Source organism: Punica granatum, unplaced genomic scaffold (assembly GCF_007655135.1).
Source record: "Punica granatum isolate Tunisia-2019 unplaced genomic scaffold, ASM765513v2 Contig00515, whole genome shotgun sequence".
Taxonomy (NCBI): Eukaryota; Viridiplantae; Streptophyta; class Magnoliopsida; order Myrtales; family Lythraceae; genus Punica; species Punica granatum.
Window position 1 is genome coordinate 8,783 of NW_022204390.1, and position 27,229 is coordinate 36,011.

General features: G+C 43.4%; 2 protein-coding genes across 2 annotated transcripts; both read left to right on the forward strand.

Annotated features, from left to right (window-relative positions):
- The first annotated feature begins 15,395 nt into the window (after window positions 1–15,395).
- LOC116190965 (TMV resistance protein N-like) lies at window positions 15,396–24,794 on the forward strand. Its single transcript, XM_031520196.1, has 4 exons — window positions 15,396–16,147; window positions 16,315–17,410; window positions 22,034–22,324; window positions 22,417–24,794. Exons 1-4 carry the CDS (start codon window positions 15,468–15,470, stop codon window positions 24,733–24,735), a joined length of 4,386 nt encoding a protein of 1,461 aa, XP_031376056.1. The 5' UTR covers window positions 15,396–15,467; the 3' UTR covers window positions 24,736–24,794.
- A 12-nt stretch (window positions 24,795–24,806) lies between these two features.
- LOC116190966 (putative adenylate cyclase regulatory protein) lies at window positions 24,807–27,229 on the forward strand. Its single transcript, XM_031520197.1, has 4 exons — window positions 24,807–25,948; window positions 26,026–26,090; window positions 26,198–26,246; window positions 26,364–27,229. The coding sequence occupies exons 1-2, from the start codon at window positions 24,844–24,846 to the stop codon at window positions 26,058–26,060; spliced, it is 1,140 nt and encodes a 379-aa protein (XP_031376057.1). The 5' UTR covers window positions 24,807–24,843; the 3' UTR covers window positions 26,061–26,090; window positions 26,198–26,246; window positions 26,364–27,229.

Sequence of the window (27,229 nt, forward strand, 5' to 3'; positions counted from 1 at the left end):
GCCTCACGCTATTCCTCAGCATTGACCTTTGCTTTCGCATTTTTTGCACTTTCCTATCAACCCCGCATTTACTGCATCGGGCTTCGGCCCCGCATCGGGCTCCGGCCCGCATCGGGCTCCGGCCCTGCATTTATTGCATCGGGCTTCGGCCCCGCATCGGGCTCCAGCCCTGCATCGGGCTCCGGCCCCGCATCGGGCTCCGGCCCCGCATCGGGCTCCGGCCCGCATTTACTGCATCGGGCTTCGGCCCCGCATCGGGCTCCGGCCCCGCATTTATTGCATCGGGCTTCGGCCCCGCATCGGGCTCCGGCCCCGCATTTACTGCATCGGGCCTCGGCCTCGCATCGGGCTCCGGCCCTGCATCGGGCTCCGGCCCCGCATTTATTGCATCGGGCTTCGGCCCCGCATCGGGCTCCGGCCCCGCATTTATTGCATCGGGCTTCGGCCCCGCATCGGGCTCCCGCCCTGCATCGGGCTCCGGCCTCGCATTTACTACATCGGGCCTCGGCCCCGCATCGTGCTCCGGCCCCGCATTTATTGCATCGGGCTTCGGCCCCGCATCGGGCTCCGGCCCCGCATTTATTGCATCGGGCTTCGGCCTCGCATCGGGCTCCGGCCCCGCATTTACTGCATCGGGCCTCGGCCTCGCATCGGGCTCCGGCCCTGCATCGGGCTCCGGCCCCGCATTTACTGCATCGGGCTTCGGCCCCGCATTGGGCTCCGGCCCTGCATTTACTGCATTGGGCTTCAGCCCCGCATCGGGCTCCAGCCCTACATCGGGCTCCGGCCTCACATTTATTGCATCGGGCTCCGGCCCTGCATTTACTGCATCGGGCTCCGACCCTGCATCGGGCTTCGACCCCGCATTTACTGCATTAGGCTTCGACCATACATCGGCCTCTGGCCCTGCATTTACTTTTGGGTTTCGGCCCTGCAGCGGGCTCCGGCCCCATTTTTGGGCTCCGGCCCCATTTTTGGGCTTCGGCCCCGCATCGGGCCTCGATCTTGCATTTACTGCTTTCGGGCCTTGGTCCTACATTTACTGCTTTCGGGCCCCGGCCCAATATTTACTGCTTTCAGGTTTTGACACCTCGCATCTACTGCTTTCAGGCTCATCTAAAGTCAAAAATCGACTTGGATTCAAATTCATCCAAGCGATACTCCGAGGAGCAAGTCTAATCCTTCAACCGCAAAAGATCACAAGCAACGGCTCTGACGAACAGAGCATGGCCCTGCCCACCCGCCGCGAGAGTCACTAGCACGGTCACATCTCCGACCGGAGAATGATCCCTGCCCACCCTCCACTGTGGCCATCAACCAGCCACTAGGGCAACATGCACTTTTCCCTAAACTCTCTTTTTACATTTATCTTAATACATTCCCAAGCGGACTCCGGACAAGAAAGGGGCATTAGGACAGTTCTCAGGACGCCCTATTGGTTTTGTCGGAATTGTTCGATTCGTCTGTCCTCCTGGGATCCGGCTTCTCGAGCCTTCCCTAGGACGGCTGTGCATGCCAACCAGCAATTGGGGAAAGTACGCCTATACGGCTCACGATCACAGTCTGACCACCCCAGGGTGGTGATGATTAGACTCCCGGAATTGAGTGTCCCCCACGCGCGGCACCCACGGGTCGCGCGCTGGATGAGGGAACCTCCCATGGGTCCACCTTACATTGCTTATCACACATTCCACCGCATAATCGCCTAATGCATCATCCTCTTTGTCATCCTTCACAGGGACACGCCAGTCGGGGGCGAAGAGCGATGCGCGGGTTCACACCTCCCCGAGAACTCCTATCGGGTCTTTCTTCCTATACTTTAGTAGGGAAGGGCCCGACAAGGAGGTACCCCCTATGAAGCTGACGACGGAAGCATCCGAACGAGCTGCATGCCTTCAGCGCAACCGTCTCAATCGACAAACAAACATGCCTATCGGCTTCGAGAGCACACCTTTCCGGCGTACAACTGATGCTGGAACCACAAGCACGATCGGGGACGATGGTTGTACAGGACGCCCGACACAAATCACAAAGACCGGGGCATCCCCGTCCAACATTCACGCGGAGGCAACCTTGGTCACCCATGCTCCTGGGGCAATTTTGTTTTCGTTTTAGACAATAGGGGAAAGGACTTGTAAAGTTTGCAAGGACAAAAGACGCGAAGTTCGGCTTTTGAGTGCACAAGCATCAGACTTCTGAGAAAACCAGCCCTCACAAAATTGGGCTAGGACAACAAAGTACATTAAGTCTCCATGGGGCGAAGCAAACAAAAGCAGCCTCGATGATGCAAAGTCGAGGAGTTTCAAACAAGTACAAGGGGCACAATACAGACCCCAGCTGCGAGAAAAAAAAACAGAGCGAAAAGAAGCGGGATAAACCCGCCAATGAAGAGAGAGAGAAAAGAAGCGGGAAAAACCCGCCAATAAAAAATGGGGCAATGCCGAGGTTCACCAAAAGCACCGGCACCCCCGATCCAAAAGAAATGAACAAATCCCAACAAAAAGGGAAGCAGCAGTCGCAACTCCTCGACGGAGACAGAGCGTAACGCACTCGAACGTCGAATCATTCGAGCACTTCGCCCTTGCAAACTCGAGAGATAAAAGAATCGAGCCCGCTAGGTCGAAAACCCCTCGGGGCGACCTAGGCAAAAGCTAGGGCAAAAGAGAGGCATGACCGAAAATTCCGAGGTGGGCGGTCGTGGCAAAAGGAGAGTTCATCCCCTTTAGGTTAAGAGGTGCGGCCCCGAGGTGGGTGACCGTAGTAAAAGGAGAGCAAAACGAGAGATAAACAAAACAGTCACCCGAGGCTCTCGCACACTGCGCGAGCTAGGGATCCCCAAGGGAAATGGCCAGGATGTCTACTCCAACGCGATCCCCGGTCGACTCTTCAACATAACTCAACTTTCCAAGGCGGATTCTTCCCCAGGCGTAGTGGACAACCGAGCACGCCATCCGAGGAGTTTGGCGCAGCCCACACCGCGGAAAGACAAAAAGGGGGTACATTTCGCTGCAGGCGTGAACCCGTGTATCCTTTTAGCTTGGGGCAACGTGCTCTCTAAGCTTTCTCTTTTCTCCTTGTCATTTACATAACTCCAAAATGGGTCACAGCCACCCTTCAATCGGCTACCACAAAGCCAAAATCCTAGACATTTCTTTCCGGGAGTCTAGTCATAACACTCTGAAAATGACTAGACCGAGGTCTGACCAAATTTGAACAAAATTCCCCATGCGGGTTACAAATGCAGCCGCCCTACGGCACCTTGATAAGAAGGGTCCTAAGTTCACAGGCGCGTCGAACAACCGATAGAGCCGCTTGGGCACCTTTGAGAACGTCTCGATATGCCCATGCAAGGCCAACAGGAGCCCCGGAGGCCTCACATCGGGGCCTCTGAAAGCGGGATCCCATTCGCATCGCTAAAACAAAAACTCTTTGCGGGTCGCTCAGGCGACCCGAAACTAAAGAGCATGCGTCTCAAAGACATCTTTTTACCCACGCTTACACGTTGTTAGTAACCTCCATGACTTACTAATGATGTCAGGATCACAAGTACAACAAACGCGGGAACTACGGCAGACTCTGATTCCCGACTCCTCGGGATACGTAGGCACTTTACCCCAGAGTTCGAATCCCTCATCGCATAACCGGGCGTCCCTAGCGAACTACAATCGCCACTGTGACAGAGCTGACATCCGGCAGGGCAAAGAGTAACCGCCCTAGCAGCAAAGCCGGCTTCCGGCAGATCAAACACACCGCCACCCCAAGGGCAAAGCATCGACGAAGCAACTTCATCGCAGCAGCAACGCCAATCTACAGCAGATCAACACCTTCGGGACAGCATCAGCCCTGTACACTTGGCGCGCGCCACTGTCCACATGACTAACGAAGAGTTATGCTCTTCTCTGCAGATACGCATGGAACCCCGGGGGGCATCTCCTTCCTGACGAACACGCGATTGGCTTGTGCGACAGATTGGGGATTCGAACCGAGTGGAAGGCATAACAGAGAATTCTCTTGGCCCTAACTCAAGGAAAAGACAGATAACAAGCTCGATTTGGAACGGGACAGTCTACCTCTGCCGACATCCCCGACGAACTACTTGGCATCCTTTCCCGCCCTTACTTTCCCTTGCTCTCTATCCACTTTATCGCTTTCCGGACTTCGCGTCCACGGACTTCGCGTCCACTTTACCGCTTTCCGGACTTCGCGTCCACGGACTTCGCGTCCACTTTACTGCTTTCCGGACTTCGCGTCCACGGACTTCGCGTCCATTTTACTGCTTTCCTCGGGCTTCGGCCTAGTGACTTTACTGCTTTCCGGACTTCGCGTCCATTTTACTGCTTTCCTCGGGCTTCGGCCTAGTGACTTTATCGCTTTCCGAACTTCGCGTCCACGGACTTCGCGTCCACTTTACCGCTTTCCGGACTTCACGTCCACGGACTTCGCGTCCACTTTACTGCTTTTCGGACTTCGCGTCCACGGACTTCGCGTCCACGGACTTCGCGTCCACGGACTTCGCGTCCACGGACTTCGCGTCCACGGACTTCGCGTCCATTTTACTGCTTTCCTCGGGCTTCGGCCTAGTGACTTTACTGCTTTCCGGACTTCGCGTCCATTTTACTGCTTTCCTCGGGCTTCGGCCTAGTGACTTTATCGCTTTCCGGACTTCGCGTCCACGGACTTCGCGTCCATTTTACTGCTTTCCTCGGGCTTCGGCCTAGTGACTTTACTGCTTTCCGGACTTCGCGTCCACGGACTTCGCGTCCATTTTACTGCTTTCCTCGGGCTTCGGCCTAGTGACTTTATCGCTTTCCGGACTTCGCGTCCACGGACTTCGCGTCCATTTTACTGCTTTCCTCGGGCTTCGGCCTAGTGACTTTACTGCTTTCCGGACTTCGCGTCCACGGACTTCGCGTCCACGGACTTCGCGTCCATTTTACTGCTTTCCTCGGGCTTCGGCCTAGTGACTTTATCGCTTTCCGGACTTCGCGTCCACGGACTTCGCGTCCATTTTACTGCTTTCCTCGGGTTTCGGCCTAGTGACTTTACTGCTTTCCGGACTTCGCGTCCACGGACTTCGCGTCCATTTTACTGCTTTCCTCGGGCTTCGGCCTAGTGACTTTACTGCTTTCCGGACTTCGCGTCCACGGACTTCGCGTCCATTTTACCGCTTTCCTCGGGCTTCGGCCTAGTGACTTTACTGCTTTCCGGACTTCGCGTCCACGGACTTCGCGTCCATTTACGCTTTTCTCGGGCTTCGGCCTAGTGACTTTACTGCTTTCCGGACTTCGCGTCCACGGACTTCGCGTCCATTTACCGCTTTTCTCGGGCTTCGGCCTAGTGACTTTACTGCTTTCCGGACTTCGCGTCCATTTTTTCTGCATTTCTCGGGCTTCGGCCTAGTGACTTTACTGCTTTTCGGACTTCGCGTCCACGGACTTCGCGTCCATTTACTGCTTTCCTCGGGCTTCGGCCTAGTGACTTTACTGCTTTCCGGACTTCGCGTCCATTTTACTGCTTTCTTCGGGCTTCGGCTAGTGACTTTACTGCTTTCCGGACTTCGCGTCCACGGATTTCGCGTCCATTTTACTGCTTTCCTCGGGCTTCGGCCTAGTGACTTTACTGCTTTCAGGACTTTGCGTCCACGGACTTCGCGTCCATTTTACTGCTTTCCTCGGGCTTCGGCCTAGTGACTTTACTGCTTTCCGGACTTCGCGTCCATTTTACTGCTTTCCTCGGGCTTCGGCCTAGTGACTTTATCGCTTTCCGGACTTCGCGTCCACGGACTTCGCGTCCATTTCACTGCTTTCCGGACTTCGCGTCCATTTTACTGCTTTCCACGGGCCTTGGCCCTACACATGCTGTCGTATGGGGTTTAGACCCCTCATCTAAATTTCATAATGTTCGCTTCCTAATCAGGTGGTTACCCTATGACAGGTCCGGGCACCTTCGCACATCCTCCCTAAGTATCCAACACGAGGGAGCAAGCTATCACAGAGAGCGATAACAGAAGCGGTCGCCGGGACCAAAAAGGGTGCCTCTCATGGTCTTTGGCTACATCCTCTAACCGAGCATGCAACCAAAGAGGGGCAAGCTGTCAGCACCCCATTTTGGCCCACCGGCTTCCCGCACAAGGATTCCCGACTGAAGCTCGGGACACTATTCATCGCCCGGCAATCGGAGGCAAATAGGCGGGCACAGGGTCATGAACAATAAAGAAAAACACGGTCCACTGAGAAAGGCGGAAGAAAGCAGTCAGAAGAACAGACGAACGAGGAATCCCGAAACAACGGAGCTGGCACTGTGGCACTATTTATCACTGAGTCACCGAAGCACCGAAAGGTGCCCAATATGGGGCTCCAAAAATCCCTCCCAGTGCCAAAATGACCAATGACACGTCCGGGCGCATTTCCGGGACATCCTGCTTAAGCCGGGACACCCCGATCCACCACGGACGCCTTTTCTGACAGAGCTCCCGGGGTTCGCTCCACTGACAAGCAAACGGCCCCTCAAAACGGGTCTACAGGCGCCCAGAGACCACCAGGGCCGGGGAACAAGTTTCAGACAACCTTCCGGAACTCGGCTCGATCTCTCGAAGTACGCTTCAGTGATCACGAACGCCTCCCGGTGAACCTTCGGGTATTTCCACGGAAAGCAGAGACCACAACGATCTCTGAGTACCTCACGATAACCTCCAAGCACCTCAAGGCATTCGGGGCACATTGAGAGAATCCCGGTCAAAGTCCCTAGGTCTTCCCGGGCCAACGGTCCCCGACCGAGGACGACGAGCCAACAATCACCCGCGGGCAAAAGGGTCGCCGAAACGAACATTAAGGTGCACAAAGAGCAATCGGGGACCGGGGACGCTCAACTCCACTCCGAATGTCCGAACAGGGCAAAACCGATTCTCGAGGCGCCGAGTCACCCGAACGCTCGCTCACACGACGTATGGCGATATTGGGCTCATTCAAATCCTCTTCGTTCAAGCATTCTAAATCTATAAATTAATCGGACATCAGAGACCGGACGCGCGTTCAATCAAGTCTCAAGCTTTTTCCGGCTTTTCTCTTATTCGAATGGGACCCACAGCTCAGCCAAGCCAAGCCACCAAGCCACGGCTCAATCTCCAAGCCGCGGCTAAAACCCAAAATTCGGTGGCTCCAAGCTTCAAGAAGCTACCCCCTCCACACATTTCAAATCCTTCTTACACCCATCACTTCCTATCACTTCCCCATCACCTCCCATCAACTTTCCCTTCTCTTCCTTTCCCCACACTCAACAAGACAACTTCCCCACCCTAATCTTCCCTCCAAAATTCGGAACCCCTAAGCTCCCCCCTCTAATTGCACTTAAATTCACTAATTTGGCTCATTAAGGCATCCTATAAGTGCCTAATTGCAAGACACTTTAATCACAACTCCTCTTGCACTCTCTCTCTAGCTTTCTCACTCAAAAACTCTCTCAAATTCCTCTCAAACTCCAATAATTCGTCCAGCTTTCCCTCAGCCCGAAACCAAGGCAAAATTGCCGGAAAACTCAACCGTTTTCCGGCGACCGCCACTCAACCCGAACCAAACTCAACCAAACTTCATATCCCACATGTTTTCGACCTCCCGAGTCCATTTCCGGTGTTAGTTTTGCGATTTGAAGCTCCCAGCAGCCCGAACCAGCTCTGTCCAGAAACGGGTTCCGTAGGTGTTTCACGGCTTCCCGGGCTTCCCCGACATTTCCACTACCTCACGACTATGGCGAGTCGTGCCATCATTTCCTAGGGGTTCCTCATGACCCTCACTCTCCCCCGTGACAAGGTGGTCGCGTGCCGAGAGCCGCTCAACCACACACCCCGCCATTTCTCTCCTTTCTCCCTTCACAGATTTTTTCCAGTTTTTACCGGTTTTCTTTGCATCTCTCAGGAAAATCGACATGTCTAATCTTCATGAAACCACTGTAGGCATGATCCTCAGTCAGTTAGGAGTCCAATGCCACCGACCTTGCACCAAAAGACCACCGGGAGCCTCCCATAGAGTCGTTTCTTCATCGGGTGCCAGTCGGGTCTGCTCCTCAGGTCGTCTTTTCTAACCCGAACTTTGCAGGAATGTACAGGTCAGCTCGGGTTGAATCTCGCTACGAACCACCTATCCCCGTGATCCTCAGCCAGTTAGGAGTCCAATGCCACCGACCTTGCATCAAAAGACCACCGGGAGCCTCCTGTGGAGCCGTTTCTTCATTGGGTGCCAGTCGGGTCTGTTTTGACCCGACTGGGTCTGTCCTTTTTTACTGACCCGACTTTGTTTTTGATTTCAAGAAAATCTACGCATGCTCTCCTCCCGAAACCACCACAGGCGCGATCCTTTGTCTTTTGGGAATCCAACGCAACTGGCCCCGCGCGAAAATTCCATCCCGATCAACAAATACGGCCCCGACAAGACAGACTGCCAGTCGGGTCTGCCAGTCGACCCGACTGCTCCGATTCGGGTCTGTTCGTTCCAGCCGAGTCTCCCGACTCCCTTTGCCACTTCTCCGACTCTTTCCTCGTGTTCCGAGGCTAGGTAACACTCCTCTACAACTTAGAGAAGTTAGGATCTCCGATATTCTTTTGATATGAGGTGTTAAGGCGTTTAACAAGTTGAAATGCATGCAAGTTTACGTTCTTACCTACTCCCATGTAAATGTACGTCGTTTATCATGCTATACGTCGTATGAACACATGCATCATGACGGGAAAGAACTTAAATCGGGGTTGAAGAGGTCGCCTTGACCCGCGTGAGCCACGGAATGTCACGGCCATTCCTCATGGGAGGTGGCCGAGAGTTTCTTTGGACCACACACACGGGTCCAAGGAATCCTCTTTCGCCTCGAAATATGTCGGTTCCCGTATTTTCCATTTCGTCGTTGTATGAGTCGATGCCGTTTTATTGATTCCTTTAAATATTTTGTTTGTGCATGTTTGTATGCCCGTTTGCGTAATTATGATTATGGCGGCATCGATTTGGTTAAAACGTGCGCTACTATCGTGCTTGACGTATTATGCATGCAAGATACGATCCGAATCGATCTAGGAGGCCCTCCATAACCCAAGTCGGGTCATGGAGAGCTCTCGGCTCAACCTTTGGAGGAGGGGCCGAGTGCTCTTTGACCCATCCCGGGCTTAGGACGGTCTCTTTCGTTGTTTCGGAATCGTCCCTTGGAATTGAGTGTACCCATATTTTGTGTTTCTATCGTCGATCATGTGCTAGCCGTCTCCTAGGAGAGTTAGTTTTGGAAGATTATCCGTCAAGTCCACAATTCCTCGATATAAGATCACTACCACCGAATAATTTCACAAATGGGAGAAACGAGACGTATCATTCGGTTAATTAAATCACTTGGATTAAATAATTGGACAAATTGAATATTAATTCGTAAACGTATCGATGGTTCATGCAACGGCGGAAATGCCCTTTTCCTTAAAAGCTCATAATTTCAAAACATCGAGACGTGTAACACGAATAGAATTGTGTCTAGCAAGTACTCGCGTACTATGACTCGAGTCCGGGCCCAATTTGAGGCGGCTCGAGTCGAGATGCGCGAGTCCTCTTTAGACCTCTTCGTGTCACACGATCTTTAATTTATATATGAACATCACATGTTTTACCACTCAAGGGCATAGTCGTCATTCCGTGATTCATCGATATCCTAGGCTTTTGGGAGTCGGAAACACCTCGATCTATGGATGGAAAGGGACGGCCCGTTCGGGTGCGAGTTTCATTCGTACGGCCCATTCCGTTCACTTTCGGTGTTTCTATCTGCGAAAAGGAACAGAAATTCAAAATTTCCTACCCGTGAAACTAATTCCAAGACCTACTAGAAGAATAAGAGTAAATAAAAGCGTACCTGGAATATTCAAAATTGTTGACCGAGCGTCCCACGCGTGACGCCTCTACCGGTATCCACACTGACTTTGTCGACGAGTTTTCGAGATCGGTGGTGCTAGCGACCAACACTCGAAAGAAAATACCGATGCGACACCCGAAATTTTTAGACTAATGGACCTAATTTGAGTTGAACAATTCAACCCAAATTATATATATATACTTTTTATGCATACACATATGCACGTACTATATATATATATGAGCACTTATGAGTGCGTTTTATATATATATAAATAAGCACTTATATGAGTGCGTTTTATATATATATATATATATATTTATGCATACATATATATCACATATATATGCATACACTATTACCCATACTTACTGCCATATATATACACATATATATAGGCTTGGGGATGGGGGCAACTTGCTTGTCCTACCGATGTGGGATAAGAGAAATTAAGAATCTCAAGAGCCAAGTGCATGGCTAAGTGTCATTATACAATTGGCCCATGTGTTACCATATAATAGACTCCAAGTGGTTCAATAAAAAATAGCCACTTAGCACACCATTAAATCAAATAAATCGGGTCTAATTAATCGGTAAATTAATCTCATTAAATATCCGATTAATTGGTCGCACCTAAATCATCTAATCTCTATTAGACGATTTTATTTGTTTCAAAATATCTCGTCAATTTAGTCGTAGTGTGTGACCCTGTAGGTTCCCAATTACGTTGATAGTAATATCGAAATCTCTATTTTTTATATTACAAACAGTGAGCGGCATCTAGCAATGCATCACTATTACTCAAGTAATTGGAAAGTTAATTTCTCAACGAACCTTGTGACCTATATTACCGTGTAATATAATCCCTTTGTCCTCTATATCTCTATTGAGCCCAAGGCATGGTCGATGACATCCTTGTATGGCTCAATATCTCTCTTTCTTGGTTTACCGGGTAAATCTATCAGAACAAATGAATTCGATATCGCTATATCGACTCATTTGGGTATGCATACACTTTTAGACTTAACCACCAAGTGGCCGTGAGATATCACTCCCGTTATGTAGGAGGGACAAATTCTATCTTGATCACTCACATTCCTCTCCATGCTCTGTGGTATACCCAATAACTGTCTTTATAACCATCCTGTTACGGTAGCGTTTGACAGTATCAAAGTATATGACATTACAGTAGGAATTCATGGTGACCTCAAGTCAAAGGATCATTACACTATAGTCACTTTGAGATACGCTAATGACAGTCACGTAACAACCCATGTAGCAATCTCATAGCGGGTCAGTCCAATATACATTACTCTTAATGTATACATGTGGTGTGATTTGATATCTCCATATCCATGACCTATGAGATTTAGTCATCAATCAACACCCACACTAGTCTAACCGTATTATCGTTGTCCTAATTAACGATAATACTTTGACTAGGGACATTTAAGAATAATGTTCAGTAATTATAGGATCTCACAATCAAGTCACACTTGATGCCTATTGAACCTACTATTCCAAGGACATTATTGTGTAAAATCATATTTAGCGCAATCTACACAATAACAGAAATGCCTCGTTTTATAATGAAATAAATATCATATTACAAAACTGATTATAGATTGCCTCTAGGGCATACATCAATTCCCAACACTATCTTCGTATCGTAGATTCGGTGGTGAACCTTTTTATTTCAGTTGAAAAAGACGAAGAACCGGATTAATCATGTACTTGACTTAAATAAACATTAGATAATGGATAGTGGAATATTAGATTCCAATCTAGAGTCAAAACACGAGTTTGGCTAATTCAGTGAAACCGCAGTGACACTTAACTGAATAAGAGTCATAAAACAAACACACACATGTAATCGGCTTAGAACCTTATCCTAGCCCGCCCTCTGTGTTTGCCTAGGTTAGATGCATTGTTTGCCAATCAACCACGGGTAATAACTGATTAAATCACGTACATTCGACTTAATACACCACTTGTCTGTATTCACCGACAATTGTCAGTTGCTTTCTGTATCGTGTCAGTTACATCAGTTTTCTTCCGTTTTATTCTTGCTTTTGATGATTTATTGCGGTTCGGGCCCGAACCCATAAGTCACGTGTTGCATGGGGTCCAACGCCCCAAATCACCGAACACGAGGTCCAACGCCTCTTAACTCACCGAGCGCGTGCAACCCGAGTGCGGAATGGGATCTAGCCTCGATTCACCGTCACACTCCGAATACGGCCTATGTGGAAGGCGGATTTGGATTGAGCGCGTGAAACGTGTTTAGATATCACCCGGGAGCTCGATCGATCCAACGGTTACAGTGGAAACAAGTCGTTTTTCTGCAAACCGACGGTTCGATCGGACCCGACCCCCGGCTCTTTGAGCCCGCGTTGCCTTAATTTATTTATCGGTTATTCAAAATACACGGTGAGCAGGAGCGGAATAGTGGCCCAATGCAAACCGATCGGGATCCATTTACTTATTCGGTTATACTTTGTAATTGTTCGAGAGAACATTGTGAGGATTCTATTTGTATGTTCATTCATCTCCTTGTAAGGATCCCCGATCGGTGAGCGAGAGGTCCGAGTGCTGGATCGGTTAAGTTGGTCTATCGCCACCAAAGGGTGAGTAAGCTTGGATACTCGTGGTTTCGGTTCACGCAGGGAATCAACCATCACGGTTCGATGAACTGTAACGCTAAGATAGTGAACCGACTCCTCGATGCACAAGCCTACTCATCTTTCGGACTCTTGGTCCAACTTGATCAATTCATCGAATTTACGGTGTCAAAACGGGCGAGTCGAGCGCAACTCTAAATCACGCGGTAAATAAACAAAATGGCAAGCCTAGCAAACTAGAGTACCGAGAGGGCGTGCGGGATATAGGCCCGCACGTAATAGAACCCCCGAATTCAGAATTTTCGGTTCCGTACGACCATTGCCTTAGCATTTAGGTGTACCCCGTACCCCTAGACCCGGGTAACTTGTCGGCCCTCGACCCTCGGGTCGTAAAATGGCAAGTGGCGACTCCTTCTCACGTGCGTCCGTCGCGCGTCCCCGGGAAGGTGGACACTCCCAAGCCGCGTTTGCTTAGGCGCGCGCATGCGTGCCCCGACGAGATGAAATTCGGGTGCGCACACCTATGTGTAAAAACACACTATTGAGCTTCACACTTTTTATATAGGGTATAAATAGGTTTTCTCCGAGGCTCAGTTTCTTAATCAATAAGTGCTTCTTTTAACTTAATGCATTCAACTAAGTCATTTTCTTGTGTTACATAAATAAGTTTAATTAAATTAAGTGCTTAAAAATTAATAAAAAAATTAATTTAAGCATATCTTACAAAAAAAATAAACTGAGTCAAACTCTTTGAAAAAAAGGTAAATCATTCTGAAAATTTATGTACTTCACTTAGGAATTTTTATAATATACTTCGATATCTGTGTAATTTACTTCACTCGTTAGTATTTCTCTAGAAACTCAAATAACTTCATACCAATAATTTGATTGACATAACACTTTAAGATACTATATAAAAATGCGAGGTGTTATTGTTCTTTTTCAAAATAATATCAGAGTGTCATTGTTTCTTTTACGAAATAATAATACTAGAGGGTGTCGGTCGATGAAATTCTTACCGAATATCTAGTCTATGTTCCAAATTTTCTGAAATTGACTTCACAAAGGCGTGCATTAAGATAATTTGTCATATTTACTTTTCATACTTGATTTTTCTTCATCATTTTAGATAAACAAATCTTATTTATATTTCAAAACCAATTTAGATTGATAACCGATCATATTATAAAATACAATTCATATAGTTATGAGAATTATACACTAAATCGACCGAGTTATCAGTCCATGGGTTGGTAAGTTTTTCCAATCTTATTAGTTAAAAGGTGTCTACGAAACTAAAAATAAATAAATAAATTTATTGATTATAATTTTCTTTTTTTTCCAGGATCATGAAATTATTTAAAAACAAAAGATCAGTAAATCAATTTAAATAGATAGAAATGAACCAAATCTCGAAAAAAAAAATCAATAGACACGTGGTTAATTTGATTACCATTCCTCATTTATAATAACAAAATCCTTATTGATATCGATAAATAAAAAAGAACCCCCGTTGGCGGAGAAAGAAGAGGAAGGCACGTTGTCTTTTTTATTTTATTTTTAAATGCAGTCCTTTGATTTGGGGGAGAGTGAAAAATATTGACAAAAAATAAGGATATGCGAGAGAGAAAGTAAGTGGTTATTCCCTATCTAGTTTTATGTGTGTTAAGCTCTTTTTAACTTAGACCCTATCTTAAACTCTTTCCAAAATACCCTCAAAGATACTCCTGTGTTTAAATCAATTATATTAAGTTCAAATGAAAAATAATAACAACCATTATTGGCTAGATTAATCAATTTTCTAAAAATACTAAAATCTAGAAAAAAAATTAATGGTTCGGCCAAGTTGGATGCAATTCTTAGAGTCGAACATAAATTAAAGTTAATCTTAATGGATCCTTGAGTTTTGTGGTTTTATTTTTCAAAATTTTTAATTATTTACCATTATTCTAGCGATTTTATATTAGTTATTTAGTATTTTCTAATTAAAACAATTTAATTGGGTGAACCGCAATTAAGTAAATTGGATTTAATAAGTCACTAAACGAACCACTTTTTGTTACTAAAAAAATTGAATAGAAGTAGAACCTATTTAAGAAGTTAGTTTTTTTTTTTCAATTCAATTTGGTTGGATGGTTCAGTTTACGTTTTTGGCTTCTTTCCCCACTCATATCCCCATTCCAACCTCGGACAAACCCTCCGTCATGTGAACTACCCTTTTAGGCTTGTTTCCACATGGTAGCTCAATCTTACATTATTAACGATGTTCAAGCGTCGAAATTGAGGAGTGGAAATTGATAAGGCTAAGCCATGCTCAATCTCACCTTATTAACGATGCTCAATCTCATTATAACGGGTGTTGAGCCCTCGCGTGCCCTAGGGTGATTTAGACCTCCACGAGGCTTGCATGACATAGGGTGGCTCATTCTAGGTCGACCCAGTCACAAAGCTTACAATAGGCTCGGGGGACCTTGGGGCTAGGTCATTCGAAGCGCACTAAGCCCCAGGCTTGCTCATAGTCTCCGACTCCAATGAAGGCGAAATGAAATCATTAACCTCGCATATCGAGACCGGTTGAGAATGGTTGGTTGGGCCATCCGAGGTGGAGGTCTAATGGCAGCGATAACAGTTCCGATCGTGAATCAACAATAGTTTTTTTTTTTTAAAAATTGATACCCATATAATTAATTCAAAATAAGACATAAGATAATTTTTGGGGTTGTTTTTAAAAGAGTTTAGAAATCAAGGATTGAATTTAAAAGAAATTCTGTACATATAAGTCAAGATAGGGAATTATTTTCAAAACTAAATTAGTTTGAGAATTAATTTTTAAAATAAGACTATTTTGGGGTACCGATTTCGGCATATATAGCGCATCTCATAGATAAATCATTGAACGCGAGTACACCTTACTGCAGTTGGTCTTTGTGGCCGACAAAGTCATTAGGATTTGCTATTAAAAAAAATCTTGGGTTTATGCTTTGTGGAATAAAGTCTCCTCCGCACACTCATCAGATCAGATCTGACTGCAGATCTTTGGACTTGAGATCTCAGACTACTGCAATGGCCGCTTCCGATGCCGCCGCCAAGAGAAGAAGTCTAAACGAGGGTTTGGCAGATCCAAAGCTGCAGCAATCATCAACGGGCATCAGCTCCAGCAGCAGCGGAAGCAGACCCTCACCCTCCTACGGTCGTGGTTACGAAGTCTTCCTGAGCTTCCGCGGGGCTGATACCCGGGATGGCTTCACTGATTTCCTCTACACTAGCCTGAGAGATGCCGGGGTCGATGTTTTCAGGGACAATGAAGAGCTCCATGTTGGGGAAGAGATCGGTCCCCAGCTCCTCGACAGGATTGAGCGGTCCAAGATCTCTATCCCCATTTTCTCCAAGAACTACGCCTCCAGTAAATGGTGCCTCCGGGAGTTTGCTTGTATGATGGAATGCAGGAAGAGGATGAAGCAGACTGTGCTTCCCATTTTCTACGATGTCACGCCGAATGAGGTTCAGCACCCCGAGAAGGGGATTTATGCCGAGGCCTTTTCTAAGCACGTGGAAGATTCAAAGCGCGACCCGAGGATCGATGTTCGAAAGTGGAGGGAAGCTCTTGAGGAGGTTGGAACATTGAAGGGCTGGGATTTACAGAATGAGACGAACGGGTAACCCCTTTGTGCACTCTTATACTCTTCACGATTCCTAATTCTTATCTGCTTACCACAATATGACTTGAAAAAAATAACATACATATATAAATGTATATATATGACTTGAAAAAAATAACATACATATATAAATGTATATATATGACTTGGATGTTGCTTCGCAGACATCAAGGACAATTGATAAAGCTAGTTGTCGGAAGGGTACTGAGTGATTTGAAGAAAGGCCATCTTATTTTGACCGAAAAATTTGTCAGAGTCGATGATAAGAAAAGAGCGGTCATGAGGTTGCTTGAGGTGGGGAACGAAGACGTGAGAACTATTGGGGTCTTTGGTATGGGCGGCATTGGTAAGACAACACTTGCCAAGGTCATCTATAATGAAATTATGGACTACTTCGACAGTTGCAGCTTCCTCAAAGATATCCGTGCAACAGTATTGCATTTGGGTGGCCTTAAGTGCCTGCAGAATCAGCTAGCTGCAGATCTCTCTAGATGTAAAGACCAAGACTTCACTACGACTGATGAAGGAATGGATGAGCTGCAACGCAGGTTTCGGGAGAAGAAAGTTCTCGTTGTTCTCGATGATGTCGATGACAGTAACCAACTCAAGGAACTGGCCTCAGTTGCTTGGTTTGGTCCAGGAAGCAGAGTCATCGTTACAACCAGAAATAAGAATGCTCTAGGTTTGACTCCGGAAGAATTGCAATATGAAGTCGAGGAAATGAATCCTGTCTGGTCAATGGAACTCTTCTGCAAGCATGCTTTCAGGAGTGACTCTCCAACGGTTGAATTAAGGGCTCTGTCTGATGCTATTGTGAATACAACCGGAGGGCTTCCTTTAGCGCTTGAGGTTATAGGGTCTTACCTTTGTGGAAAAGGGAAGGTCATATGGAAAGAGACGTTAAAGAAGTTGAAAGAAAAACCTCACATGAAAGTCCAAGAAAAGCTGAGGATCAGCTATGACTCGTTAGAACTTGAACAACAAAAAATATTTTTAGACATTGCATGCCATTTTATTGGAAAAGATAGACGAGTGGCGATTCACATGTGGGAAGATTGTAAGTTTTATCCAGAAAGTGGACTTGATGAACTCATTCTGCGGTCTCTTATTAAGATCGGGGGGGACAACACATTCTGGATGCACGATCAACTAAGAGACCTTGGCAGAGCAATAGTTCAACAAGAGGATGAGAAAGAACCAGGGAATCGAAGTAGGTTGTGGAACAACGAAGAAGCATTAAGTGTACTGCAGGAAAAAAAGGTAAGCATACAAGTCTGCAGGTATTAATTCACCTTTTAATATATCATTTGTTGATTTACTGAAAAAAAAAATCATCTATTGCTTGTTTCAGAGAAATATTTTGAAAAATACGAGAATTATTGCCATGATTTTTTTTTAAAAAAAAATTTCCCAGTTTGCACTCAGGTATTTGGAAGTCAAATGGACCCTATTATTTATTACGAAGAAGTTGACCTAGAAAGAGATAAATAGGAAAAGAGAAAATATAGAGTCACGGGAAATCCCATTGATGAAACTCGAATACAGAATAACTTGGTCTGAGGTTAAGGACGATGCCAGAATCAAACACCCTTTCTCATTCGGCAAGTTTTTCATACTAAACTTTCTATAATGTGAAAATTTTTTCTAACTTATTTAACTTCTTTGTGTAGTAATTAATTAGAGTACTCTTGCATGTCTGCGTCTAGAGCCATCAAGATATCCTCCAATTGTTGCTCTTTAATGTCTGATGGGCAATTGACATATGCCATTTTGCTTTTCATTTTTCCTTCTGCGACAAGGAGGGCTTGGTTAAAAAAAAAAATTAGAAAGCTAAATAGAGGGCAAGGGTAATTTAACTTGCTAAAATCAAACTTGAGACCAACTTCTAAGCAAAGTTGTATCACTGCATCAAACCTCTTAACCTATAGCTAGCCTGAGCCCTAGGCTAAGGGCTCCGAGCCTCCGGGCAAGCATCACCATTCTCAGCCTAGTGCTCACGCATGTCAGTTGAGGCTTGAAGCACTAGCCTAGAGCTTTCTTGGTGAGCTTAGGGGATACTAGAGTTGTGTCGCCCTTCCCGTGGTTGGAGTTTGATTTTTTTTTCAATGTATAGTCTCGAAAATTGATATTACTTTATTTAAACTTATATAGTTTCAAAAATTGATATTACTTTTATTTAAACCTATGGACATTTGTAACTTTTAATAACAACAGTTAACCATATCCTATTCCCGGTCTATTCAATCACCAAACAAGCAACAAAAACTCTATAAAAAGTTTCCAAGTTCGATTTTAGTCAATAAAACTCCCCATACTCCTTTATTTACCTTCCTCCGTACTGCGTCTCCCTTACAATAGGATAAAAAAGAACTTCAATCTTAAGCCCCGCCATGCTCAATCATGTTCCCCTTAATTCCCATCCAATGAACGAAATTCCTCGTCAGGATTTATTTATTTATTTACTTTTGGATAAGTGATCATCTTTATTAAGTACAAAATGTCTCAAGAAGATACTTATCCAAAAGGATAAGTGATGGCCTCGTTAGGATTTATTGCTTTGAATTTTTGGATAATACTGATTTGGTCCGTAAAATTTGGTACTTTTTCAGTTTAATTCCCATGTCTTTTGTACTGAATAAGGAAAACACGTAGCGAAAAATGTTCAAGTAAGGCCTTTTTATATTTTACTAGAAAAAGAAGCCCGTGCACTGCCACAGAGTAATTTTACAGAAAAAAATATTTATATTATAAAATTCTGATTATATAATTTTTAAGTTTATATATCTTCTTATTTATAATATAATATTCACTAATATTTCTCAATATCTTTTAATAATTATGAGAACTATCTCATATTGTTAATTTGAAGACAAAATAGCGTTGAATTAATTAAATATTTTTCTTCTAAAAATAGGTAAATATTATAACAAAAGAGCGTTAGCAAGATGCAAAATTAAGAAAATAAAAACTTATGGAGCAGTTATGTTAGATTTTACAGTGCTTGGATAAAATTGAGAATTTGTTTAACAAAATTTTGCAGTCTTTTATCCTCTTAAATGTTAACATTTATTTGAATATCTTGAATTCAATTTATTGAAGACAAATCATTTTCATTTTAGAGAGCTACAATTATTTTTTTTAGTTTAAAAAATTCATAATCTCTTGTTCCATTTCTCTTGATAATTATTAGTATAAGAATCAAATAAAAAATAATTTGATAAAAAAGAAAATGAAGGCCAAGTTTATGAACAAAAACTTAATTCCTTGAATTTTAACTAATGCTTGAGTGCCAAGTTTAAAAGAAGAGAGAAGGAGGTTTTAAAATATTTTTCTAAGCATTGCCCTTTTAAGTGACACATGACTAAATGAGAGTTTCCTATTAAAACGCTCATTTAGATAATATATACATATATATACATATATATACATATTAAATTTCTTTCATTTCAGTAATCAATATCAATATATAATAATAATAATAATAATAATAATAATAATAATAAACCCTCGAAGCGATATATTACGCCGCCACCTCCAAAATTAAAATCGCCTTCTCTCATGTTGCCACATCATCGGAATTCTAAGCCCTCTAATATCACCGTATCAACATCTTATATTTTTTTTTATAATTTTTTATAATTTTTGACGATATAATTTCAAAATATATAGTTTCCTATTAAAATAGAATTTTCTACTACTACCATATGCGATATTTTTTTTTGCGTGATAGTTTAAATATAACAGTCATCTATTTGATGAAAGAGTAATTTGATAAATAAATCTCATATATATAGGTTGGATGTGCTGTATATGTTAATAATATCTAGTTGATAAATATTCACATACGTAAATTCATTTATGAATATATGAATATATATAGTTGAGAGATGTTTACGTAATTATGTAATTTTTACTTCATTAGGTCAATCTTATTAAATAGGAATATATGTAGTCGAGGGATGTTTATGTAAGTATATATCGTCTACTGAATTATGTCAATAGCTAAAAGATTAATATGCATCTAACAAAAAAAAATTTAATGGTATCATATACACGGGGTAATAGAACTAAATTTAAACAAAATTAGTCAACTTAATTACCTAATTGATATTGAACTCTTTATATATAATTTGTTTTCTTCCATAAAAATATATACGAGGTTAAATGAGGTAAAAGATGAAGCTAAGTGAATATATTAAAAACACGAAAAAAAAAACATTTAAATGAGCCATATTCTCTAGGCCATGAATTTATAGCATTTTTCTCCACCAAAATAGCTAAAAGATTTATTTATCAATTCCCTTGCAATGCACATGTATTCATCTAGTTAAAAATCGTTAAAAAAAAGTGTGGCAGAATTTTTGTTGGGGTGGGTGGGGTTGGTTTTGGTGGTTGGGGGTGGCCAGCAGCGAGCCACCGTCGCTCTCTCTCTCTTCCGATTCCCTTCTGTTATCGGCGGAGGCCCCCTGTTCTCTGCCTCTCTCTCTCCTTGAAAAGAGACGAACATGAGAAGATATATACAGGGAGCTGGTTGAATTAATTCTGGTCGTTCTCTAGCTTCCATAGAATAGTTGATCGAGGAGTTAACTACTGGGAAAATGATTTTGGTCTCTTTTTTTTTTGGAATAAGACAAAAATTCCCATTGTGGGTTGGGCCGGAAAAAATCGCACCTTATTATTTTATTTGGGACAATTAGTCCCCCTGTGGTTTGCTCCGTTAGACATAGGGGTTACGGCGTTAATTTTTTTTTTCCATTTTCAATCTTCAATCTTTAGCCTTTTAATCATTTTGATCCTAAATCTTTTTCTTTTATCATTCACATCCTGAACTTTTCATCTTGTTTCATTTTAGTCCTATAACGAAAAATTGAAAGGGGAAGGGGTTGAGGCCGCCAATCTGCGACCTCGAACCCTCCACCGAGGGTGCCGGTTGGCAGCCCCGTCCCCAAATTGACCGGGGACCTCGAGTTAGAGTCCTCGGTCAATTCAGGGTCGGGGCCTCCAATTGGCTATCTCGACCCCTCCACTGAGGGCGCCGGCGTCCTCTGTGGGTGTCGGCGACCTTAGTGGAGGGCTCAGGGTCGCCGATTTGTGGCTCCAACCTCGAATCGACCAGGGACCTCGAGTCGGAGTCCCCGGTTGATTCGGGGTCGGGGCCGCCAATCGACGACCCCGACCCCTCCACCGAGGTCGTCAGCGTCCTCTCTGGGTGCCGGCGCTCTTGGTGGAGGGTTCGGGGCCGCCAATCCCCGACCCCCTCCCCCTTCGATTTTTCGTTATAGGACTAAAATGAAACAAAATGAAAAGTTGAGGATATGAATGATAAAAGAAAAAGATTTATGATCAAAATGATTAAAAGACTAAAGATTGGGGATTGAAAATGGAAAAAAAAAATTAACGCCGTAACCCCTCATGTCTAACGGAGCAAACCATAGGGGGGCTAATTGTTCCAAACAAAATAACAAGGGGCGATTTGTCCCGATCCCAAACCACAATGGAGATTTTTGTCTTTTTTCCTTTTTTTTAAAGTAGCTAATAAAATAGACTGCCACCATATATCGTGTCTCCACCGGCACAAAGTTTGTAGCAGTTGGACTGTGGAATCAGATGGGGAAATTATTTTTAATTGGATGATTAAAGGATTGTGGGTTTATGGGGACAAGGTTTTAATTTAGGAGTTGGGGGACGGGCAATGAAATCAAATAAGATGGAATGAGGATGAGGGATTGGTGGGTCGGCAGCAGCACTACTTTTTTGGCGTACGCTTGCTGTTGTGAAAATTTACAGAAAATACTTTAATAGTAACATGACGACAGTTTATAATTAATTTTGTTAGGTCTACATGTTAAAGCTTTAATTGTAATATTATCTTCTATGTCGCAGGGTTCACCATGTATTGAAGCCATTTGTCTAGAGTTTCCACATTTGGAGGTTGAACATAGGCGTCTTACTGACCAAAACTTTAGAAACATGTCCGCTTTGAGGTTCCTTGAAATAGATGGTGCTGCCCTTGATGGGGATTTCCGGAACCTGTTTACAAAGTTGAGATACCTTTGTTGGCGATATGGGGGGCAAGCGTGTGAGCCAACCAACTTAGATTTAAAAAGCCTGGTTGTTCTTGATCTATCAGGCAGCTTGGTCACGCATGATTGGAGATGCTGGAGCCTCATGCAGGTAATGATAAATGAACGTAGAATTTGATATGTTTTATCATTTAGAAATACAAGAAAGATAAGATAGTTATAACTTTACACTTTTTTCTACAGACTGCATCGAAGCTTAAAGTTCTTATTTTGGAGGAATGTCACCTATTAACATCAACCCCAGACTTCTCATTGTTTCCAAAGCTGCCTAATCTATCAAACTTAAAAGCATTGAGAGAGATGAATGCAGGAGGATGTCAAAAGCTGCGAGAACTTGAAGGACTTGGTGGGTTGGTAGATTTGGAAGAGTTGTCTATTAGAGGATGTACTAAAATTGAAAAGCTGCCTAATCTATCAAACTTAAAAGCATTGAGAGAGCTGAATGCAGGAGGATGTCAAAAGCTGCGAGAACTTGAAGGACTTGGTGGGTTGGTAGCTTTGGAAGAGTTGTCTATTGGAGGATGTACTAAAATTGAAAAGCTGCCTAATCTGTCAAACTTAAAAGCATTGAGAGAGATGTATGCAGGAGGATGTCAAAAGCTGCGAGAACTTGAAGGACTTGGTGGGTTGGTAGCCTTGGAAGTGTTGTCTATTGAAGGATGTACTGAAATTGAAAAGCTGCCTAATCTATCAAGCTTAAAAGCATTGAGAGAGATGTATGCAGGAGGATGTCAAAAACTGCGAGAACTTGAAGGACTTGGTGGGTTGGTAGCTTTGGAAAAGTTGAATATTGAAGGATGTATTGAAATTGAAAAACTATCTAATCTAACAAGCTTAAAAGCATTTAGAGAGATGTATGCAGGAGGATGTCAAAAGCTGCGAGAACTTGAAGGACTTGGTGGGTTGGTAGCTTTGGAAAAGTTGAATGTTGAAGGATGTACTGAAATTGAAAAGCTGCCTAATCTATCAGACTTAAAAGCATTGAGAGAGATGTATGCAGGAGGATGTCAAAAGCTGCGAGAACTTGAAGGACTTGGTGGGTTGGTAGCTTTGGAAAAGTTGAATATTGAAGGATGTGCTGAAATTAAAAAGCTGCCTAATCTATCAGACTTAAAAGCATTGAGAGAGATGTATGCAGGAGGATGTCAAAAGCTGCGAGAACTTGAAGGACTTGGTGGGTTGGTAGCTTTGGAAAAGTTGAATATTGAAGGATGTGCTGAAATTAAAAAGCTGCCTAATCTATCAGACTTAAAAGCACTGAGAGAGATGTATGCAGGAGGATGTCAAAAGCTGCGAGAACTTGAAGGACTTGGTGGGTTGGTAGCTTTGGAAAAGTTGAATATTGAAGGATGTATTGAAATTGAAAAGCTGCCTAATCTATCAGACTTAAAAGCATTTAGAGAGATGTATGCAGGAGGATGTCAAAAGCTGCGAGAACTTGAAGGACTTGGTGGGTTGGTAGCTTTGGAAAAGTTGAATGTTGAAGGATGTACTGAAATTAAAAAACTGCCTAATCTATCAGACTTAAAAGCATTGAGAGAGATGTATGCAGGAGGATGTCAAAAGCTGCGAGAACTTGAAGGACTTGGTGGGTTGGTAGCTTTGGAAAAGTTGAATATTGAAGGATGTACTGAAATTAAAAAGCTGCCTAATCTATCAGACCTAAAAGCATGGAGAGAGATGTATGCAGGAGGATGTCAAAAGCTGCGAGAACTTGAAGGACTTGGTGGGTTGGTAGCTTTGGAAAAGTTGAATATTGAAGGATGTATTGAAATTGAAACGCTGCCTAATCTAACAAACTTAAAAGCATGGAGAGAGATGTATGCAGGAGGATGTCAAAAGCTGCGAGAACTTGAAGGACTTGGTGGGTTGGTAGCTTTGGAAAAGTTGAATATTGAAGGATGTACTGAAATTGAAAAGCTGCCTGATCTATCAAACTTAAAAGCTTTGAGAAAGATGAATGTAGGAGGATGTCAAAAGCTGCGAGAACTTGAAGGACTTAGTGGGTTGGTAGCTTTGGAAGAGTTGGATGTTGAAGGATGTACTGAAATTGAAAAGCTGCCTGATCTATCAAACTTAAAAGCTTTGAGAAAGATGAATGTAGGAGGATGTCAAAAGCTGCGAGAACTTGAAGGACTTAGTGGGTTGGTAGCTTTGGAAGAGTTGGATGTTGAAGGATGTACTGAAATTGAAAAGATGAATGCTCGAGGATGTCAAAAGCTGCGACAACTTGAAGGACTTGGGGGGTTGGTAGCTTTGGAAGAGTTGGATGTTGAAGAATGTATTGAAATTGAAAAGCTATCTAATCTATCAAACTTAAAAGCTTTGAGAAAGATAAATGCACGAGGATGTCAAAAGCTGCGAGAACTTGAAGGACTTGGTGGGTTGGTAGCTTTGGAAGAGTTGGATGTCGAAGGATGTACTGAAATTGAAAAGCTGTCTAATTTATCCAACTTGAAAGCTTTGAAAAAGATGAATGCACGAAGATGTGAAAAGCTGTGATAACTTGAAGGACTTGGTGGGTTGGTAGCTTTGGAAGAGTTGGATGTTGAAGGATGTACTGAAATTGAAAAGCTGTCTAATTTATCAAACTTGAAAGCTTTGAAAAAGATGAATGCACGAAGATGTCAAAGGCTGCGAGAACTTGAAGGACTTGGTGGGTTGGTATCTTTGGAAAAGTTGGATGTTGATGACTGCAAAAAGCTACAAGAACTTGAAGGGCTTGATGAGTTGGTAACATTGGAGGAGTTATCTATTCAAAGATGTAGAGAAATTGAGAAGCTTCCTAATTTATCAAAGTTAAAAGCATTGGCAAAGTTGTGTGTGAATGACTGTGAAAAGCTGCAAGGACTTGAAGGGGTTGATGGGTCGGTAGCATTAGAGGAGTTGTCTATTGAAGGATGTACTGAAATTGATAAACTGCCTAATCTATCAAACTTAAAAGCTTGGAGAAAGATGCATGCTGATAAATGCAAAAAACTGCAAGGACTTGAAGGGCTTGTTGAGTTGGTAACTTTGAAGGAGTTAGCTATTGAAAGATGTGGAGAAATTGAGAAGCTTCCTAATTTATCAAAGTTAAAAGCATTGAGAAAGTTGTGTGTGAATGACTGTGAAAAGCTACAAGGACTTGAAGGGCTTGATGGGGCGGTAGCATTAGGTGTATTGTATATTGATGGATGTGAGGAAATTGAAAGACTGCCTGATCTATCGAACTTGAAATTGTTGAGCAAGTTCTCTGCAGTTGGCTGCAAGAAGCTACAAGAGCTTGGAGGACTTGAAGAATTGGCAGCACTTATGGAGCTAGTGATAACTGGATGCATAGGAATCAAAGAACTCCCTAATCTGTCAAAACTAAAGCTTTTAAGTTTTCTGGATGTCTCCAAATGTGCTAATCTTGTAGAAATTGATGGACTTAATGGGTTGGAAAAATTGAAGGTCTTGAACTTCTCAGAATGTGAAGCTATCAAGAAGTTACCAAATCTACAGAGCTTGAAAAGTTTAGCATATTTGTCACTTGATGACTGCAAGAAGCTACAGGAACTTGAAGGAGTTGATGAGTTAAACAATTTGGTGCACCTAAGCATCGCAGGGTGCAAGGAAATTAAAAAGCTGCCTACCTTATCAAGACTGGACAAATTAGTTTATCTAAAGTGTAAGGCTTGTGAAAATTTGCCAGAGGCTTGGAGGACGGAGGCACTGGAACGGTTTAAAAAAGGTATGTAATGCTGGATTGCTTTTGTTGCTTTTAAGTTGGTATGAGGTAAACTTACTTCTGGTTGTTTGTTGCTTCAGACCCAGGATTCTTCATTGAAGATCTTGAATTCTAAAATATGTTCAAGAGTATAAATTCTTAAAAGGTAACGATTTGGTATTTTAATTTTCTTGAGATCCTTCTTTTTTTTTCCGTAAAAGGAATCTATCTTGTAAGTTGTAATTGTTTTGATCCCTTATTCTTCTTGGACAGGTTGAAAATTTTACTTGTAGGAAGTCCAAATCATGCAGCAGTGAGTAAGGTCTTCCTTGTGACTTATCATCCTAAATGTTTTGATTGTCAGACATTTTACTTGCAAGTATAGTTCCTGGACATAAGGCTGTTCACTAATAACTTGAGCTTATATTCGTTTATAAAGATGATTCTGAAGTAATTGGGAAGAGCAGAGCCGAGTTTTGTAGTCCTACAACTACCTGGAACTGCCGCAAATCACAAAAAACAACTTAAGAGTATTTGCAATTTGTGATGATGGTATGCACGATTATTTTTAACTGTTGTCGAAATATCAAAGCATCTTATTTGGTTGAGATATTGGACGCTAGCGAATTTGCCACTGGCTGTGCTGTTCGATTAATTAAAGCATATGCATTCCTTTTCCCATGGTCGAGTTCTCAATTTGCTGTTGTTATGCATCCAGGTACAAATTCATTTTGTGTTGCTGCTTATTTGGAGAACTGGATGAAGCGATGTGAAAATACATCAGAACCCTTTTATTTGAAGACCTGCACTGGTGGAGAGACATTGCAGGCTCAGAAGGGGGTTTAAGATAAACTAAGGCTCTATTTGTTCCTAAACATTAGAGATATCGTTGATCTATTTTGACAATGTACTTCATTGTACATACTACAACTTAACGTGAAAGTAAAACTTGCACATTAGCTTGCTCATGCATATTTGGACCCATATTAGCCGAAAATTCTCATGGTTTGGTTGTTTCCGAAATATTGGCTGATGGGGCTCTCAGACTTAATGGCTTTCTCGCAATGCTCATTGCTTCTGACTATGGAAGTACTCTCAGATTCTGAATGGAGCCACTAGCCAGGTTGAGTTCAGTCATGTCTGCTTTGCCGGCGACTTATTTGTATACACTGCTGAATCTATTGCAGATTCTGAGGGACTTCTATGTATCAAGCTTGAGATTCAATCTTGAGAGTATGGATATCTTCAGTATGGGTTAAGTTGAGGAATATATTGCTGATCTCCTCTCTTCTGCCGGTTTTCAAA